The following is a 21,665-nucleotide window of genomic DNA, read 5'->3' as shown; positions in this document are numbered from 1 at the left end:
TGCTTCCTATAAGTAGAGAAAGGATGAGGTGTGGTGGTGAGGATGACCAGTCTGGGTGACGATGCGAGTCTCATTGGAGTGCCTCTGCTTTACCCGGATGGGTTCGTGACAAGACAAAACGATGCACAATTGAAAAAAGCAATGCATATACAGTATTAAAAATTGTATCTTAAGTGGCATGCAAAGCACACAACATCCTACTCAGTGCAGTGTTCCTACCCGTCCCATCCTTTGAACCCGTGGCCCCAGTGATTACGAAAGTACTTCTGGTGGAGTCGATTAAGATATAACACGACCCTCGCTATGTAACGAGGGATTTTATTGCTTTCAATTTGAAATACTGTCTTCCACGCACCATTTCACATACAGTTCCAGATTATAAGATATAGTTTTAATAAGAACAAACAAATGCATTTGTTTGGAAAGTTAAAAAAGAAAACGACATATATTTACATTCAAGCATTGAATGTCTTACTACCAAAATTGTTTTTCACTTAACATGTTAATTATATTCTTGCAGCTTCTGCAAATATATACACATCCCCTTTGCACGTTCTAATCCAGCAAAATGCTGCCGCTTGCTTGTAACATGCGCCTACGGCGAGAGGAAGCGAGCGTGGAAAAAAATTTGTGGAACAAGAAATTTCACTCTGAAGTGACCACGGGGGAACGAGGAATAGTGATGGGCGGGCGTGGGGGGGGTCAGGGATGTGGCGTACATCGGTTGAGGGTGAGAGAAGATTCGGCCTTCTTGTGAAGGTATCCAAACGTGGTGGCGTCCCCCGGCATCGTGAGCAGGTGCTGCGCGCTGATGTGGCGCAGCGGGATGGGCCACTCTGGCCGATTGGAAGCCATGCTGTTGGAAATACACAAAAGATAAAGGTCACCGGTATAGAGGCTTTAACAAGACTGTTGGGGGCAAGTGCTGTTAGCGAGCCATGTATGAAGGCCGGCACGACACACGAGCAGGGTGGGTGGCTAGCACGACGCCCGGCCGCCTTTGTCTCCCTAGTGGCGATGTTTACACACCGTACCAGCTACTCATTTGAGGCTGCATCGACCTAGGAAAAGCCCAGGAACGGTTCAGATAATCGTCACTGGTGTTGACCGTGAGCGGGAATCGAACTGTGGTGCTTGGGTTTGTAGTGCAGCGCGCTAACCGCTACACTACACAAACAGACCACATTTAATTAATATTAATAATAACAATATACATTTTTGTTTATCCAGAAAACCCACACTGAGTCTTAAACTAATTTTAAGAAGGGTCCTGCTTTGGGTTTTAATTTTAAGATGTTTTAAGCCAATTAATGAGCGTTTATTTAGCCCGCCTATATTTTTGGCATACGGACTGTAAATGTCTAAAATCTATATTTTTATTTTACAAGATAAGGCCCACTGAGCTATACAGCTCTTTTTCAGAAGCGACCTGGTCACCAATGATAGCTCAACGAAGTGGCTTATCGTGTGGACATGTATAGCAGCCAAATACTCTAAACGCATGTTTCTAAATGTGGAAGGAAAAACCAGAAGACGTGGATAAAAATCCACGCAACCATGGGGAGAACATGAAAACTCCAAATATACAGGTATCAGGGTCGGGATTGAACCGATGACCATCCTGCATACCAGGTGAGGGAGTTGGCATCTCGCCACCGTGGCACCCCAGTTAAAATGATGGTAATGCACATGCACATATATTGATGTGTGTTGCCTAATTTTAACCTACCCATCTCTTCTCGATACTGAATGTTTAGATTAAATTAATTCATTTTGGATTCAAATGAAGTGCAAATAAAAATGGCCAATGGTGTGCTCAACCAACAGACAAGGTCACCAAGGATTTCCAAATAACAAAATCGAATAAAATGTTTTTTACATTCAGGAAGAGGCACGTGAGATATAATGTGGTTTTACATTTGGTTTAAGGACCACATCGCCTATTGTTACGATTTCACTAATAAGCCTCCACCGGAGCGTTCCTATTATACAGTGCAACAAGTACTGTATTTTCCATCACTCCACGTGTGAGCACATATGTATGCACCTCCGATTAGCACGGTCCCACACTTCCAATTAGCACGGCTGGCTACATACGGTGCGAAAAAAGTTCAACATACATACATGCTCATTAATATAACTTTCCACATCATGGTTTTCCCAAATTACTCCCTTCGAAGCTCGAAATTATTTTTAAAATTTCACTGTTAGCTTGTTTTACTCACCCTCATCCCTAAATGTGACCACATCATCCCATGACTCGAATCCCATCACTGGCCCCCAAACCAATCCTGCACCAACTTTCAGATCATTTTCACTGTTTTCAAGATCGGCCCCATCGACTCACCCCAACAAGCCAAGGCCTCTGGGTTGACAAGAATTTCGGCGGCCTAGGTTGCCTTAATCTAGCTCCTGTGGAGGGCTTCTCAACGCTTCAAACCTCGCCCGTGACCCCCACTGATGTCCTCTTCTTCTCCCCTCCTACAAAATAAATAAAATACATTTGGGGGGGGGGGGTGTCAACAATTTTGGAGACCTTATGGATAAACGTTTTACCCTCACATCTGGGGGGGGGGGTCCTCTATAACTCTGTGATTAAAGCATTAAAACAAATGGAATGACCGGCTTTTTATAATAGAAAGCCCCCAGGCAACCTTTGTTCAGGGAATGGTTTGGAATTCCTTTCACCTGCTGTCGATTCACTGCCCCTGCTCAAGTCTAAGCTCAATACCTATGTATTGTGGTCTGCATGTGACTGACTGTCCCTTCTCGTTGGTGGATGTTGTTAGTGAGATTTTTGGCGTTCCGGATAACCTGCAGTTTCGTTGTTGGGAGGTTTGAGAAAATCACAGAGGAAAAACAGGGAGCCAAGTATTAGCAGATGCCAGAGATGTTAAGGTGAAGTGAGGAAAACTTGCAGTGTCAAGAGATGTGGGGAAACAGAGTGCGGGATCAGCGACAAAATTTAGGTTTTAAAAAACTGAGTATTTTGGCTGCGTTTATCATGAAATGTGTGGCGGGAATCGTTACCGAGGGATTTTGGTTTTTTTCTGCCAATGAAGAGGACTGTCTTTAGGGACAATTAGTAGGATATAATAGCTGTTAATTTTTGTTTGAGACAGAATCAACGCAGGTTGAGCGGGTAGGCAGTGAGTGAGCTGTGGTTGGAATCAAAACAACGACGGTTGAGCTAAGTGGGAGGTAAAGGTTGGAAATGAGGTTAGAACTGTGGGTGGCACCATAATTTTGTAAACATTGGAGCTAAACTGGCTCCTCGGGGGAGGGGAGAGGGAATGCGGGCAACCAGGGGGCCGGCAATTGGTGACGTAATTCTCCTCAGTGCTGTTCGGTAGGGAAAACGCATCTTCTACAAATATGTACCGTATGTTGAATGGTACCTATACACAGAGGCATTGCGTGGAAGGAGCAGAACGGGCAGCTGCATTTAACATGTGCACGACACAAGTTCTGTGCTCGAGGTCACGTCACTTCTTTTATGGAATCATATAAGACCTAACTTGTTATGGCAGAGTCTATCCTTATTGTGTCAAGTGGATCCCACCCTAGCAGTGTTGTAGCTCCAAGGGGCAACACTACTCAATGGCGCATTGCATTTTAACGTAGACTTAGATGCTACTTTTGGGGGTTTTTCACTTTGTGTATTGTCGGGGGCCACACGAAAGGCCACCAGGGGCCGCCAGTGGCACGTGGGCCTTGCAATGAAGAACACTGAAGTAGGGACTCATTCCTTCTTGCAGATAATCCCCTTGCACCTCACCATCTCTACACTGTGAAAAGGCGGCCATGGTTCATTCCTCCACAGCTATCACACTTCCGGCACACCCTTCATCAGTATCCTCTTCCCTCGCTTCCAAATGAGGCCTTCCAAAACCCAGGAACTGGTCGCGCACAGCTGGAATCCAGAACCATTGAAGGCGATGGTTTGTGGATGACACAAATTTGTGAAGCTCCACTCTGGGCTTGTCAGGCACTGTATGACCGAACAACAAGTCGATTACATTTCCATCCATACGTGGAATGAGCGCCACCCCCCTGCACATGCGTAGGTTTCCACAGGTACTCTGGTTTCCTCCCACGTGCATAAATACTCATTAATAGAGTTGAACTGACATCTGATTGTAGACCGGGTGTGGCTGCCTTCCCACTTGTCTGTGGTTTACCTCACCTCTGAATCACTCTCTTGAGCGTGAACGAAAACTGTGCGGGTTACAAATTCTAAGTTTACGACTCTTCTCGGCTTTCCACAATTAGCCACCTCGTGCAGTGACACCCTTATTAGTCAGTTCAACACGTAGGCTTTCATGACCAATATCATCCATAATAGATTTACGTGCTCTAACCCAAAAAAAAACTGTATATTTATGTGATCTAACCAAAAACCTTATATTATGGGCCCTTATTAGTCCTCCAAAGCCTCATTCTCCCTCACAAGAATTGAAGAGTGAAAATGCTTCCTTGTTCAACCAAGCCAGCAAGGTTGACTACGTACGGTGTGAAAGAAGTTAAACATACACATGCATACGGTTAGTGGATGACACAAAAACAGTGGCTCTGCTCCCAACGGTGGATTTTTATCGTGCCTCTGGCCGGGGGTATTTAACGCGTAGAACAACCATTGTTATCGCACCTCCGATGAGCACGGTTGGCTACGTACCATGCGAAAGAAGTTCAACATGTATACACATACATCGAATCTACAAAAAGGTACTCATAAAAAGTGATGAGCCAGTTAGACTCCATCTACGATGTGAACTCATGACCATTCGTGTTTGAGTCAGGCCCTGTAACCATCTCACCCACCACACTCGGCACCACCACATTAACACCCCCGCCAAACTTCTTCATCTGGGGATATTGATGATTGCAGCGATACTAACCCTGATTGTCTGCTTGCATAGATGGCTCAGCTCAAATGCGTCACACAACAAGGAGGTGCAGTGTCTATGCATGTGTAGTGACATTGCGGATGTCACTGTGTAATGCCGGCTCTAGAGAGGCACGGCGTGCGATGTATTGACAATGCAGGCACCACGTATATGTGGGTGCAGTACCGGCCCTAAAGGGGATCGGTGAGCGCTGACTGACAGCGCTGGATGGCACCACGCTCGGCGTGCAGTGCCGACCCCTACAGGATGGGGTATCAGGGTGTTGGCCAAGGGAATGGGGTTACTATAGGCCATGGCACTCTGGTTGACCCAAGAAGACATGTGACCGGTAAAGTCTACACAGTGCCCCCAGGTGGGGGCTAGGGGTGGTCACGTGTCAGGGTCGAGATCCTGCTCGAGGGTTCAAGAAGGTGGTCGTGGCTAAGGGCGGAGCCAGCCCTGCCACAGATGATATAAGCCGGGTCCCTAAGAGGGACTGGCTGCTGTTGTTCATCCTGAAGAATCTACGTTCTATGTCCTAAGCTAGGGTCTGGTCCGTCGTATCTAGTTCCAGTGTAATTAGCAGAGGTGTGGACTCGAGTCATGTGACTTGGACTCGAGTCAGACTCGAGTCATGAATTTGATGACTTGCGACTCGACTTGGACTTGCATAACAATGACTTTGTCCCACCTATGAGATGTGGACTCGAGTCATGTGACTTGGACTCGAGTCAGACTCGAGTCATGAATTTGATGACTTGCGACTCGACTTGGACTTGCATAACAATGACTTTGTCCCACCTCTGGACTAATTAGTGCAGTTAACCTGGTGATCCACCACCATAGGTTGTCATCTTGTTAAGGGGTAGTACCCTGTGTGTTGGTTTTAATAAATGTGTTGCCTCCAAGAAGCACGTCTGCGACTCAGTTGAACTCACTACACATGTGTAGTGGAGTAACATGTGGGGGTTTGCAAGCGGTGTGCACGCATGTGCGAGTTACGGACAGTGAGGTCGCATCGGGGCGAACAAGTGTGGAGAGAAAGCAACTGAAAGGAGGCAGCTAATTCAGATGCATAGCAGTGATTGGCTGGCTGCAAATGCAGGCTGCCAATTAAGATGCATAGCAGTGATTTGCTGGCTGCAAATGCAGGCGCGGAACAGGCGCCAGGTTGGCGGGAGATTGAGGCGATAGCGGCGAAAGCCACGAGGGGGGGGACGGGAGGTCGCCTGCTTAATTAATGAGGAGTTAATAAGGAGGGGGATATAAACGAGAGCATGGGAGAGAGGGAGTTGAGTTGGTCGGAGTGAAGACAAGAGGAAAGACAAGAGAAGTCCAAGGCCCCGCTCTCCACACCTCGCCCTCTCCAGCGGTGATTGCTTAACCCCCACTGGAGGCAAGGGCGAGGTTTGAGAGGCGAGGGTAGAAATGCTAGCAGTAGAGAAGCTAGCAGAAGATATAGTGAGAGGCTAGCAGTGGAGAAGCTACCCATGTGTAAAGTAATAGGTAGGCTAGCAGAGTGTACGGTGGGAAGCTACTAGTGTGTAGTGGTAGGCCAGCAGCGGAGCGAGCGAAGCGTGGCAGGCAGGCTAGCAGTAGAGAGGCTATGAGAGTGAGAGATAGAGAGCAGGCTAGCAGTGGAGAGGCTGAGAAAGAGAGAGCGGAGCGATGCTGGCGAGGAGCATATGCGGGAGAATCACGATGGAGTTGCGGGGGGCGTCGAACGCATGGAGTTCTGTTCAATAAAAAGTGACACAGAAGAAAAAGAAGAAGTTGTCTGCGTGAAATAAAAACACTACACATTTAATGACAGCCTGTTGGATCGTACTCGCATTATTAAAGCAACAAATACTGAACCGAAGCATTGCAGACACATTCAATGTAAAGAACTGTAAAATCTGGTACAGTCATACTGTATTTGTTTACTTGATAATCATCAATGATTCAACCCCAACCCTGGATGGAATGTATTGTGGCTGAAGATTTCCGAAATGGAAACTTTACACAACCCCCATTATTGTGCCAATGCTTAGAACCCATGTTTCCTCTGCTGCAACAGCAGCCAGTCCCATGGCAGAGATGGGTCGTGGGGAGTCCACCAGGGTCGTGGTGCCACGATGTCCTGGCCACCCACAATGCCCGTGGTTAGGGATGACACATTTACACCCACACATCCCGATATCTCCACAATATTCAGAGACATATTTACACCCACACATCCCGATATCTACACAATATTCAGAGACACATTTACACCCACACATCCGATGCCTACACAATATTCAGAGACACATTTACACCCACACATCCCGATGCCTACACAGTATTCAGAGACACATTTACACCCACACATCCCGATGCCTACACAATACTCAGAGACACATTTACACCCACACATTCCGATGCCTACACAACATTCAAAGACACATTTACACCCACACATCCCGATGCCTACACAGTATTCAGAGACACATTTACACCCACACATCCTGATGCCTACACAATATTCAGAGACAAATTTACACCCACACATCCCGATATCTACACAATATTCAGAGACATATTTACACCCACACATCCCGATATCTACACAATATTCAGAGACACATTTACACCCACACATCCCGATGCCTACACAGTATTCAGAGACACATTTACACCCACACATCCCGATGCCTACACAATATTCAGAGACACATTTACACCCACACATCCCGATATCTACACAACATTCAGAGACACGTTTACACCCACACATCCCGATGCCTACACAACATTCAAAGACACATTTACACCCACACATTCCGATGCCTACACAACATTCAAAGACACATTTACACCCACACATCCCGATGCCTACACAGTATTCAGAGACACATTTACACCCACACATCCTGATGCCTACACAATATTCAGAGACACATTTACACCCACACATCCCGATGCCTACACAGTATTCAGAGACACATTTACACCCACACATCCCGATGCCTACACAGTATTCAGAGACACATTTACACCCACACATCCCGATATCTACACAATATTCAGAGACACATTTACACCCACACATCCTGATGCCTACACAATATTCAGAGACACATTTACACCCACACATCCCGATATCTACACAATATTCAGAGACACATTTACACCCACACATCCGATGCCTACACAATATTCAGAGACACATTTACACCCACACATCCTGATGCCTACACAACATTCAGAGACACATTTACACCCACACATCCCGATATCTACACAATATTCAAAGCACATTGACACCCACACATCCCGATGCCTACACAACATTCAGAGACACGTTTACACCCACACATCCCGATGCCTACACAACATTCAAAGACACATTTACACCCACACATCCCGATGCCTACACAGTATTCAGAGACACATTTACAACCACACATCCCGATGCCTACACAACATTCAGAGACACAACTACACCCACACATCCCGATGCCTACACAATATTCAGAGACACATTTACACCCACACATCCCGATGCCTACACAGTATTCAAAGACACATTTACACCCACACATCCCGATGCCTACACAACATTCAGAGACACATTTACACCCACACATCCCGATGCCTACACAATATTCAGAGACACATTTACACCCACACATCCTGATGCCTACACAATATTCAGAGACACATTTACACCCACACATCCCGATGCCTACACAGTATTCAAAGCACATTGGCACCCACACATCCCGATGCCTACACAACATTCAGAGACACGTTTACACCCACACATCCCGATGCCTACACAACATTCAAAGACACATTTACACCCACACATCCCGATATCTACACAATATTCAGAGACACATTTACACCCACACATCCCGATATCTACACAATACTCAGAGACACATTTACACCCACACATTCCGATGCCTACACAACATTCAAAGACACATTTACACCCACACATCCCGATGCCTACACAGTATTCAGAGACACATTTACACCCACACATCCTGATGCCTACACAATATTCAGAGACACATTTACACCCACACATCCCGATGCCTACACAGTATTCAGAGACACATTTACACCCACACATCCCGATGCCTACACAGTATTCAGAGACACATTTACACCCACACATCCCGATATCTACACAATATTCAGAGACACATTTACACCCACACATCCTGATGCCTACACAATATTCAGAGACACATTTACACCCACACATCCCGATATCTACACAATATTCAGAGACACATTTACACCCACACATCCGATGCCTACACAATATTCAGAGACACATTTACACCCACACATCCTGATGCCTACACAACATTCAGAGACACATTTACACCCACACATCCCGATATCTACACAATATTCAAAGCACATTGACACCCACACATCCCGATGCCTACACAACATTCAGAGACACGTTTACACCCACACATCCCGATGCCTACACAACATTCAAAGACACATTTACACCCACACATCCCGATGCCTACACAGTATTCAGAGACACATTTACAACCACACATCCCGATGCCTACACAACATTCAGAGACACAACTACACCCACACATCCCGATGCCTACACAATATTCAGAGACACATTTACACCCACACATCCCGATGCCTACACAGTATTCAAAGACACATTTACACCCACACATCCCGATGCCTACACAACATTCAGAGACACATTTACACCCACACATCCCGATGCCTACACAATATTCAGAGACACATTTACACCCACACATCCTGATGCCTACACAATATTCAGAGACACATTTACACCCACACATCCCGATGCCTACACAACATTCAGAGACACATTTACACCCACACAGCCCAATGCCTACACAGTATTCAGAGACACATTTACACCCACACATCCTGATGCCTACACAGTATTCAGAGACACATTTACACCCACACATCCCGATGCCTACACAGTATTCAGAGACACATTTACACCCACACATCCTGATGCCTACACAACATTCAGAGACACATTTACACCCACACATCCCGATGCCTACACAATATTCAGAGACACATTTACACCCACACATCCCGATGCCTACACAGTATTCAGAGACACATTTACACCCACACATCCTGATGCCTACACAACATTCAGAGACACATTTACACCCACACATCCCAATGCCTACACAACATTCAGAGACACATTTACACCCACACAGCCCAATGCCTACACAGTATTCAGAGACACATTTACACCCACACATCCTGATGCCTACACAACATTCAGAGACACATTTACACCCACACAGCCCGATGCCTAAACAGTATTCAGAGACACATTTACATCCACACATCCCGATATCTACACAACATTCAGAGACACATTTACACCCACACATCCCGATGCCTACACAGTATTCAGAGACACATTTATACCCACACATCCCGATGCCTACACAACATTCAGAGACACATTTATACCCATACATCCCGATGCCTACACAGTATTCAAAGACACATTTACACCCACACAGCCCAATGCCTACACAGTATTCAGAGACACATTTACACCCATACAGCCCGATGCCTAAACAATATTCAGAGATACATTTACACCCACACATTCCGATGTCTACACAACATTCAGAGACACATTTATACCCACACATCCCGATGCCTACACAGTATTCAAAGACACATTTACACCCACACAGCCCAATGCCTACACAGTATTCAGAGACACATTTACACCCATACAGCCCGATGCCTAAACAATATTCAGAGATACATTTACACCCACACATTCCGATGCCTACACAATATTCAGAGACACATTTACACCCACACATCCTGATGCCTACACAATGTTCAGAGATACATTTACACCCACACATTCCGATGCCTAAACAATATTCAGAGATACATTTACACCCACACATCCTGATGCCTACACAATATTCAGACACATTTACACCCACACATCCCGATATCTACACAATATTTAGAGACATATTTACACCCACACATCCCGATATCTACACAATATTCAGAGACACATTTACACCCACACATCCGATGCCTACACAATATTCAGAGACACATTTACACCCACACATCCCGATGCCTACACAGTATTCAGAGACACATTTACACCCATACAGCCCGATGCCTACACAATATTCAGAGATACATTTACACCCACACATCCCGATGCCTACACAATATTCAGAGACACATTTACACCCACACATCCCGATGCCTACACAGTATTCAGAGACACATTTACACCCATACAGCCCGATGCCTAAACAATATTCAGAGATACATTTACACCCACACATTCCGATGCCTACACAATATTCAGAGACACATTTACACCCACACATTCCGATGCCTACACAATATTCAGAGACACATTTACACCCACACATCCCGATGCCTACACAATATTCAGAGACACATTTACACCCACACATCCCGATGCCTACACAATATTCAGAGACACATTTACACCCACACATCCCGATGCCTACACAATATTCAGAGACACATTTACACCCACACATTCCGATGCCTACACAATATTCAGAGACACATTTACACCCACACATCCCGATGCCTACACAACATTCAGAGACACATTTACACCCACACATCCCGATGCCTACACAATATTCAGAGACACATTCACACCCACACAGCCCGATGCCTACACAACATTCAGAGACACATTTACAACCACACATCCCGATAACTACACAATATTCAGAGACACATTTACACCCACACATCCTCATGCCTACGCAACATTCCCCCCCCTACTTTACAGACCGTTGGGGCAAGTGCTATTAGTGAGCACCTATGACGTCCGGCACAGTACACGAGAGGGTTGTTGGGCAGCACCACGCCCGACCGCCTTTATCTCCCCAGTGGCGATGTTGACGCACCACACAAGGTACTCGTTTGGGGCTGAGTCGACCTAGGGGAGACCCAGGACCGGTTCAGATAATCATCTTTAATTATGACGATTATAATCGTCACCGGTGTTGGCCGTGACCGGGAAAGTTAGAAGCACAGCGCGCTGACAGCTGCGTGACTCACCGCTCCACACGCACGTGGCGTTCAGCACGCACGGACACACACGTGGCGTTCAGCACGCACGGACACACACGCACGTACATACACGCGCGCACGTGTTTCCAAAAGATGCTTGAACTGTGCCGTGACCGTCACGATTCATCCTCATGACGGCATCACTGAAGACGAGCTTTATCTCTTTTACACGCTTTTATTTAACTCACTCTCTCTGTTGTTGTCGTATCCTCAAATCTTGTAACTCAATTTTAACCCACTTCCCAATGTGGTATCGACTGCAAACTTGGTGTACTTATGTCATACTGATGACAATACTATATTCTATCATAAAAAAAATATAATTTTAAACATTATTTTTATATGTTATGTTTCGGCTTGGGTCTAATTGTTCACGTCCAAACGGACGTTGGCTGTAAATCACCACGGTCCCGTACGTTATGGCAAGCTTTGCGGCCACTTCCTGGAGTCGTGGAGTTCTGCCATTACTCGTACATTTCATTAAAGCGTGTTTAAAAAAAATTTATTTTTAAATATTACTTATTTACGATGTTTTCATGAACGAAGTTTCAACCTCGTACTGAACAATCTAGCAGCAGCACTCTGAACGTGGGTCGGGATGATACATACACACCGACATATCCCGGGCAGCAGCACGCTGAACGTGCTGAAATTCAACATTGTGGATGATCTAAAAATATTTTTTATCTTCTTGGTTCTTTCGGTAAATTCACGTAGAAGGGAAGTAATAAAATAATAAAAATAAAACATAATAAAATAATTCTCACGACGTTTCGGCCACAACGCAAGCAGCCGTCCTCAGGTGAAAACCAGGTCTGTCGAGGCGACAGCGTCTTATTATGTTTTATTTTTATTATTTGATTACTTTCCTTCTACGTGACTTTACCGAAAGAACCAAGAAGATGAATCCCTGCAGTCACGAACGCTTTAAATCGAAATTTAACATTTTTTATTTGGATTGCTCCACAGATGCAGGTGGAGGTACGTTTTACATTCATCACTGCAGACAAGATGAGCGCATTGGCCTGCCCTGTCCGTTTGTGATGCACCATGGTACGTCACTATTACAATTACACGTTTTGCCAAACAATTATTGATTCAATTGTTGCATTGCTCCGTGGGTGCTTGCTTCATAGAGAACATGCAGGCATTGTACATTCTTCATGCTCTTAAATTAAAGTCGGGGCGACCATTATCCGCAGCATGTGTATATAGTCCACACAACGGAGTGAAAGTCCCATTAATCCGTTATGCTTCACCGAGTCTCCAGACGCTTTCATTAGGAGGGTTTTGCAATGTGAAGTTTGGTCAATTCCAGTACTGGGTGTGTTTTCACGTGTGAGGAAACTGGCCCACAGTTGACAATACGCAACGCTCTGTCCAGACGGGTTCGTGAACACCACTTGCTACATTGCCATCTCCCAGCCACAGCCCTACCTACAGTGGAAGTTGAGAGCTTCAAAAATATCGCCACGATCCCACCAAACCTTGACTCCAAAGAGCTGGGTCACAGGCATGCGTCACCATAGAACTAGACAGTATTGTGATAGAATGTTGAGTGGTGGGGTTTTTTTGTGTGCGTCCTTTAGTCTCTGTAACGACTAATACTAAAGAATGTTCCATGAACGATACCATTGATTTGGGGCGGCCATGTGACTCACGTGGCAGAGCGCTGAGCTAACACTGCCGAGCACCTGGGTTCGAATTTGGAAAACTCTCCATGGTTAAAGCAGGTTCTCAAGTTCTAGCGAGGTGATGGCCTCAAATTTGGTCACCAACGACTGCACGTAACATTATTTTACAATAGGTCCTGGACTTAATTTGACTAAATTCCAGCTAAGGATTTACAATATATGTTTAACTGCCATGCATCGAACGTGTGGATAAGAGGTCACTCGGGGTTTCAAATATAGTGACAGGATATCTATTTCCGTGAACCGTTCTCTCACAAACGGGAGATGAACAGCTCCGATAATGCTGAATCGATTCTTTGTCGAGCGATATAATTTTTCATGAGCACAATTGAGATGAATATTTTGGAGGTAATAATTTTTTTTTAAAATAATAGAATTGTGAAGTAAACGCTGACTCCTGCAACTTAATAGATGCAAATACTTAATAGGAAAATGTAGTTTATTTGCAAATCAAATCGTGGTTTCTCCAGCCTCCATTGGTTCCAATACAAAATAAATCATTTAAAAATTCTTCATAATAATTTGTTTCGACATATTAATCTTCAGGAAAACATGAAACTTGCCGTGGCATCTGGAAGTCCCGCACGTATGTACGTATATATGTTGAACTTTTTTCGCACCTTGCGTGCTAATCGGAGGTGTGGGGGACGGACAACCAACTAAACGCAAAAAGCAGTTCTAAAAAAAGATTACACAATATCGACATCATAAAGGTGATACACACCTAACATTTTCTTTTTTACTTTTAATTTTCCTCACTTATTACCCCGTTTTTCTAAATTATATTTCCTAGTAACCTTCCTAACAACATTTTGCAATGTAATTTTGACTTATTATACCATTGGGCATTACGCTTCAATAAGGCACGTAATTAATAACAGTATTTACGTATCTGCTAAAGTCAATTGGAATACTTGGAATATTCATTTTATACATTTATATTAATTATTATACCATAACTTTGCGCATTAAGCTATCAGGCATAGTGAATAATGTGTCAAATACTTCCTGTGCTATATATACACGTTAACAATAATATACGAAACAAAATCCAATCCATACTCTTTGGGTCTTTCGGTAAAGTCACGTAGATAGAAAAATAAAAATCACGACGTTTCGATCTCAACACATCGAAACGTTGTGATTTTTTTTCTATCTACATAACTTTATCGAAAGACCCAAAGAGTATGAATTCCTACAGTCACGAACGCTTTAAGTCAAAATCCAATCCAGATATTACTGTTTGAATTACTGACTAATGTAATTTTAATTCTGATCACATGATTGAATGAGTATATGACCATCTGATCATAGAAACCAATCTGCTTTTTGGTCAAAATAATTAATCTGGTAAATTACAAACTAGCGATGGTGAGCTCCTCTTGCCCCGTAAAGAATGCTCATCTTACAGCGATAAAATCTCATTTCGCTCCTCCCTGCTGGAAAAATAATTATTTCGTTTGATTTTGCATCATTCATGCACATTCTATTTCGCAACTGCTGATGATCCACGGACTTGCTGGAATACAGCTACAGTAGGCGGTGAGCTGGCGCCAACAATTTCCCAAGCTCTGCAGTCCTCCATATATGTTATGATATCTTCAGACAATTTGTGAATATATAATATAAACCGGAGCACTCAAGAGAAACCCCACAAGTGCGAGGGGGCAACACTGTATCCCATGCAGAAGGAACATATGATATTAGTGCTCAATTTGCTGCACCGCCTTCTCTTGGCAAGCTATGGCACCTCGTCGCCCACGGACGTTTCTCAACGTTTGTGTGAGTCACCAACCCTCGCCTACACAGCGCCGGATTACAGCCGTGTGCCACCAAATGTTGAAGTGAAATCCAAAATGCTATCCGATGTTTCACACGGTTAGGGGGTGGGGGGACTGAGGTGAGACCATCAACTTGTTACACTTGAGAGACTGGTCAAATAACAAACCTCTGTACTCTAACCCAGAATCTTAATAGTGTACGCTAAATGTTCTGAAACGTGATCGCTAGCCCCCCCCCCCACTTGCACTTCTTTCGCACCGTATGTAGCCAACCGTGCTAGTCGGAGGTGCAGGACATTAGTGATAAACTGCTGCAGAAGTTTGCCCCATGCATTAAACAAATATATTTGTGAACAAATGAGAAATATTGAGATGTGGCAAAGTCGTCATCTGTCAAAATTTATATTCCCCCTCCCTTGAAACTCTTCCATACTTTTCATCTCGATATATGACAATTGTTGCAAACGCAATGGTCAAACGTCATCCGACGCAGCGAGATACTCTTCTCAATCAGACCCTCACACGGATATCATGCCTATCCTCAGGCTCTTCTCTTGCCTCCCATTCGCCTTTCGGAAAATGTTAATGTTTTTATCACCGACTTCTAAATCCATTTTGCCGTTACTTTTACTCATATTGTTGAAACGACTATTCAATGCCACGCCACCCGTCTCGCTGACTGCATTCCAGAAAAACACGACCTTCTTACTCAACCTCCCATCAAACTAAATGTTCATTGGTCATGCTTACAAATCTACCACTACGACTGCTGCATCTCAGACTCTCCCCGATGAACACACACACACAGGGGGTGGCCAGGAATAAGAATGAGCGCGACAAGCTGGCGCACACCAAACTTCTATTTAAAATGTGCGGTGTTTTTTTTCTGCAGCTGGGAAAACGTAGATTTCCCCACGGTGTCTGAATAGCCTTAAGCAGGCGCAGCAAGTTGGGGAAATTTCAGACTGATGACGACGATTTCCAGAAGTACAAATGCTTCACTTGCGAAATAGAAATTTTGCTGCACCAAAAGTTGATGTAATCAGCACTTGACATAATCCAAATGTCACTCTCTCTTTGTCAAAATTACTGAACTTTAATGTTACATGACTGATTTTGTTTTTTTCCCCATAGCTGACCTCCATCTTTTTCACATACAAATTAATGAACACGCTTCAAAATATAAACGTGACACTTCCATTTTACCTTCGCGTGTGACTTAACCGCGCAAAGTCCACAACAATGAATATTTGAGAAAAAGAGAGGGCAAACGGGAGGAATAGAATATCCAAATATCTGTGTTCTCCATTGAATGGATGCCCTATGATCTTGTAGCAGCACCCCAGTCACTGTGACTGTAAATTAAGTTGTATAAACCAAGTTTCCCAACACAATAATAATGTGTACAGTACCTATTACCCTGAGTAACCAGGGGCTTACTCGACACACAACTTTATATACTACCATATATTGTGTATATTGTACATCACGTGTAAACTGTGTTAATGTCTGCTTGTTCGTTACATGACTGTTTTGAATCTCTTTGTTCTGGTATGATTTATATCCGCACCTCCGATTAGCATGGTTGGCTACGTATGGTGCGAAAGGAGTTCAACATACATACCTACATTTGTAAGTAATGCTACTGTGGAAATCTTATATAAATCAACCAAAAGTGCTCAACAGCCTTTAAAGAAAAGCACAAACTGTTTAATATTTTTAAACGTTAGCCCAATGGCCGAATATAAAATAAAGCCCGTGATGAAGGAGATAGACGTGTCCATTCAGAGTAAAACACAACCTACTGTACGGCTGTTAAACTATCCAAAAAACATTCTACGATTTACAACTTAAGTATCTTCAACACATGATACCGGAGATTGCGTTTTGTGTTTCAAGTGGGGATGAGTTGGACCATCAGATCAGGCCCTGGCTGCTTTCCGATTTTATTTTCTGAACATTGTCAGCTGCATGAGATGAGTCCCATAAATGTATATGAAAAGTACTATGGTAACACAACTAGATTGGTATGACTATTATTTATGTCATTTATGTGTGCTTGAAGAGCCAGAGAGCAGCAATTGCACATCCAACTGTTTTACATGACTGCCCTATTATAATTACCGTATCGAAAGGAACCATATAATCTTTTCATAATTTCGATTTTTCTCAGACAATCCATGTAAAACGCCACTGGTCAAAATAACAACTCTCTTTTGAACTCAAACCGCACTCTAAATCCATCCACGAAATTGAGATTATTAAATTTAAAAAATTTAATTGAAAATACATTCCCATATACATAATTACGAATTAACAATTACGTACGAATTTACAGCCGCGGACATGACACGTTTGAGACGCACTTTCACAATAAACGATCCCATTCGTTCTCGCCAACGTCACAAACATCACCGACCTGCTTTGGGCTTTGACGAATGTCGTTTTCGCTCGGTCTCAACAAAGTCCACTTCCCAACACGCTGGTGATATTTCCCATTAAACGAGAACGCGCAGAGGTTGCGGCATCGAATTGGCAAGCCCCATAAGCTCTGGCTGGCCAACACACGACGCAGTGCCACTGGGTGGTTCTTAGAAGGGGATGGGTGGGTGGTTTTTTTTTGACCTGCAGACGGAAATGCAGTAACATTGAGATAACGGCAACTGGTCTGCACAGAGACGGAAGTGGCTTTTCACGACCGAATCTCGTTCACGTTGGCCACACAATTTGAGCTGGATTCAACCTCGTACAGTATTGCAGCCAACACTCAGCTAATGGCTTAAACCATGAAACAATCTTGTTTTGGCAAATCATATCGCCGCTCCGTTGACAAACTTTACTCCACTGCTTCTTTCATGGCACGATATGAGCAATGGTGTCGACTTGATTAAAACGGGAAAACGTAATCCTTAATTCTAATTGTATATGCAACTTTTGTAACCCGTACACGAATATGTACAGGCCATGTGTCGTCGATCTACTGCTGGATGAGGACCTCCCCTTGCTGTGCAGGCAGGGAGGGTTATTTGACCATACTTCACCGCGCTGGTCACTGGGCTGGTGTAGGTCCAGGGAGTATAGGACAACATGTATTTGACTGCACCGCCCTCGACTACCCATATCACCCACTGCACATGTTTCATACACAGTCACCCACACGAGCACTTATCCTAAAAAACCTTCAAATTTAACCAGGTAAGACCCATTGAGCTATATAACTATTTTTCAGAAGCGAATTGGCCACAAATGATAGCTCAGCGAATTGGCTTATCATGTGGAAATGTATCGCAGCCGAATACTCTAAACGTGTGATTCTAAATGGTGAGTGGAAAACCGGAGGACCCGGATAAAAATCAATGCGACCACGGGGAGAGAGACACACAAACTCCAAATATACAGGCGGCGTAGGCCTCGGCAAGGTAAGGTAATTTACCCTTTTTACCGGGTAAAGGTGTCGACATGCCAAGAGGTAAGGTAAAGGGTAGGGTAAAGGTAGCTCGGAAGAATTACCCGGGAGGGTAAAGGTAGCGCGAAGTATTACCCGGTAAATACGGTACCTTGTTTACTGCTAAAAGCTCCGTGGCGCAGTCCGTGGCTTCCATTTAATAAGTAATATTTTTAAAAACTTTTTTTTAAACACGCTTTTATGAAATGTATGAGTAATGGCAGAACTCCACAACTCTAGGAAGTGGCCCCGAAGCTTGCCATAACGTAAGGGACCGTGGCCATTCACAGCCAATGTCAGTTCACCGTGGACAATTAGACCCAAGCCGAAACATAACATATAAAAAATAATGTTTAAAAATATTTATTTTTTATGATAGAATATAGTATTGTCATGAGTATGACATAGTATACCAAGTTTGCAGTCGATACCACATTGGGAAGTGAGTTAAAATTGAGTTACAAGATTTGAGGATACAACGACAACAACGACAACAACAAGCGTGTAAAATTGGAATCGAGAGTATTCTATATTAATACAGCGCTCTACCTAGCATTTACCATTATAAATCTTTTTCATGTGTAGTACCCCAGTAATTACCCTGTAATCGGGTAATTTGTATGGGGTAAGGGTAAAAGGTAGGGTAGAATGATTGTATTGTGGTAAGGTAAAAGGTAGGGTAAAGGTGGGCTCGTTGTTTTTACCTTTTACCTTACCTTGCCGAGGCCTAAGGGGGCGTCAGGGTCGGGATAGAACCCACGACCTCCTGTATACCAGGCGAGGTAGTTAACATCTCCTAACCCCGTTTAGCTTGAGGTATGACAGGGTCAGGTGTTTTCCGGGTGCTTTGTCCATAAATACTTAAACACTGTAAGTAACTGAGAGGAAATGTATGTGTAGCGACATGGTCGCATGTCCCTGGATGCGGGGCCTGCTTGCCTAAGGTGCGTCACGAAACGTACTGCCAAGGCTGGGGGTGGATGCAGTACCAGCCCCAGAGGAAAGGGGGCAAGGGGGTCCTACCCGAGGACTACCTCCCCGAAGGGGGCTGAGGGGACCACGTGCTGCCCAAATGGGGATCCCTACTGGGGGCCCCGGAAGAGGGCGGGGTTGAGGGCAGAGCAAACCGAGCATGGGGGATAACAACTATAACCCGTAAAAACAAAGTTTTTCACTATAAATCCTTTATATGCGTGGCGGCTAGAGTCCTCTCGTCCTCTGGCTTGAGATGGCTGCCACCTATGGGTCAGATGATTGCATTGCACTATTAAGCTATTGGTAATTAAATATAATATTTTTGTCCTAAAAAGTGTAAAATTTTGGGGGGAAAATTTCACAAACATTAATTGTCACGCACAACGAGTCTGTGTGGAAAATGTCAGCTGGATTGGATCACGGGAAGTGGGTTAAAAAACGACCGAAAGATTTGCACGGTCGTAAGCAAGCAAGCGAACTTAATATAAATTATTTAAAAAGGGGGTCCCCTGTTGGGACGGGGGTGTTGTTGCTGCGGAAGAAGCCGCGTCCACGTCTGAAGAGGAGCTATCCCGGGGCCCTGGACCCGAGTGGGACCCAAGGAGGGATAGCAGCGGGGTGTGTGTTAGGGTAGCTCGCCCGGTGGGTTACCGCCTTGGCGTAACTGGTAAACGGGCAGCTGCCCCTTTGTGGTAGCGTGAATACACGCCTGAGTCTCCATTTATACCCACCACATATGCATTGGGAAAAAAACAGGTGCTACAAACAACTAATAGAGCCATCACATTATTAGTCAGCGGAAATTGATGCTGGAATCGTAAGCAGAGGAAGTAACGTAGGTCAGCTCGGAGCGCAGAGGTCACGATGGGTAATGTTGATGCTACTACCACCACTCCTTGCAATCGATCGCCCAAGAGGTTTGAGGAGTTGGTTGTGCTGCGTTGTTAAGAAATTGTTATCCGCCACAGTCGGTTCGCGTCCTTGTGCATAGCGTGTCAATAGCGCATAACGAATCAAAGCATAGATAGTAAATTTCTATTATTGTTAAGATTCATTGTATTCTGGATCTAGTTATTGTCCTTCTTTCTGTCGCTTTTAAAAAATCCGTATGGAAGGGAAAATGGGTCTCAATTCCTCACTCTCCCATATAAAAAATGAGCAAGGGGCCATCCATTTAGTACGTACGCATGGAGGGGGGAGTTAACCCAAATGCGTGCGCTTGCGGGGGGGTCTACTGACAATGTACGTACGCATAGGAAACGGGGGGGGGGTGAAGCCTCGATAATAATTTGTCTACATTGGCCTTCAAATGAGCCACAGTTCAGTGTCTTCAGCTGTCAGTCAAGTTCTACCGGGAGAAGTGGGACTGTGGGAGAGGTGTCACTCATGTGCCACCGTGACCCCTGACTGCAGCTATCACGCAGCTCAGCAAAATAAATGGCCAGGGTACGCAACTTAATTCTTTAATGCAGCCGGCGGTGGACTATCTGTTTGCTTAAACACGTTAATATTATTAATCCTTGATCGTTTCTGTGTGGATTCAATATCGGCCGTTATATAGGATTCGGGGGGGGGGTGTAAAAAGTCCGCGTGCGTACAGGGAAGGGGGAGGGGTCAAGTTTTGACAGATTTTTGCGTAACTACTCAACCCACAAAAGCCTTTTCAATCCCTGGACAGCCTTGTAATGTAGCAATCCACGCCCAGCAGCTGCACAACACAAGCCGATATAATCACTTCATTTCCGCGGCAGATGGCCCCTTG

At 44.5% G+C, this 21,665-nt stretch overlaps 1 protein-coding gene across 2 annotated transcripts in view; it reads right to left on the bottom strand.

The window, feature by feature from the left end:
* The window catches only part of SH3BP2 (SH3 domain binding protein 2), a 44,997-nt gene extending 26,926 nt beyond the window's left edge, over positions 1-18,071 (bottom strand). The window contains exons 1-3 of one of the 2 annotated variants that reach the window (XM_078593308.1): positions 17,903-18,071; positions 2,348-2,481; positions 720-856 (exon numbers count right to left, since the gene is read on the bottom strand). In XM_078593308.1, the coding sequence (XP_078449434.1) occupies positions 720-855 (136 nt within the window). In that variant the 5' untranslated portion in view covers position 856; positions 2,348-2,481; positions 17,903-18,071. The remainder of the gene's footprint in view (positions 1-719; positions 857-2,347; positions 2,482-17,902) is intronic. The other variant, XM_078593307.1, reaches the window with a different exon arrangement.
* Positions 18,072-21,665: the final 3,594 nt, after the last annotated feature.

This window comes from Lampetra planeri, chromosome 4 (genome assembly GCF_965212315.1).
Source record: "Lampetra planeri chromosome 4, kcLamPlan1.2.h2, whole genome shotgun sequence".
NCBI classification, from domain to species: Eukaryota; Metazoa; Chordata; class Hyperoartia; order Petromyzontiformes; family Petromyzontidae; genus Lampetra; species Lampetra planeri.
Note: the sequence above shows the minus strand (reverse complement) of the source record. Positions and strands in the feature narration are given on the sequence as shown.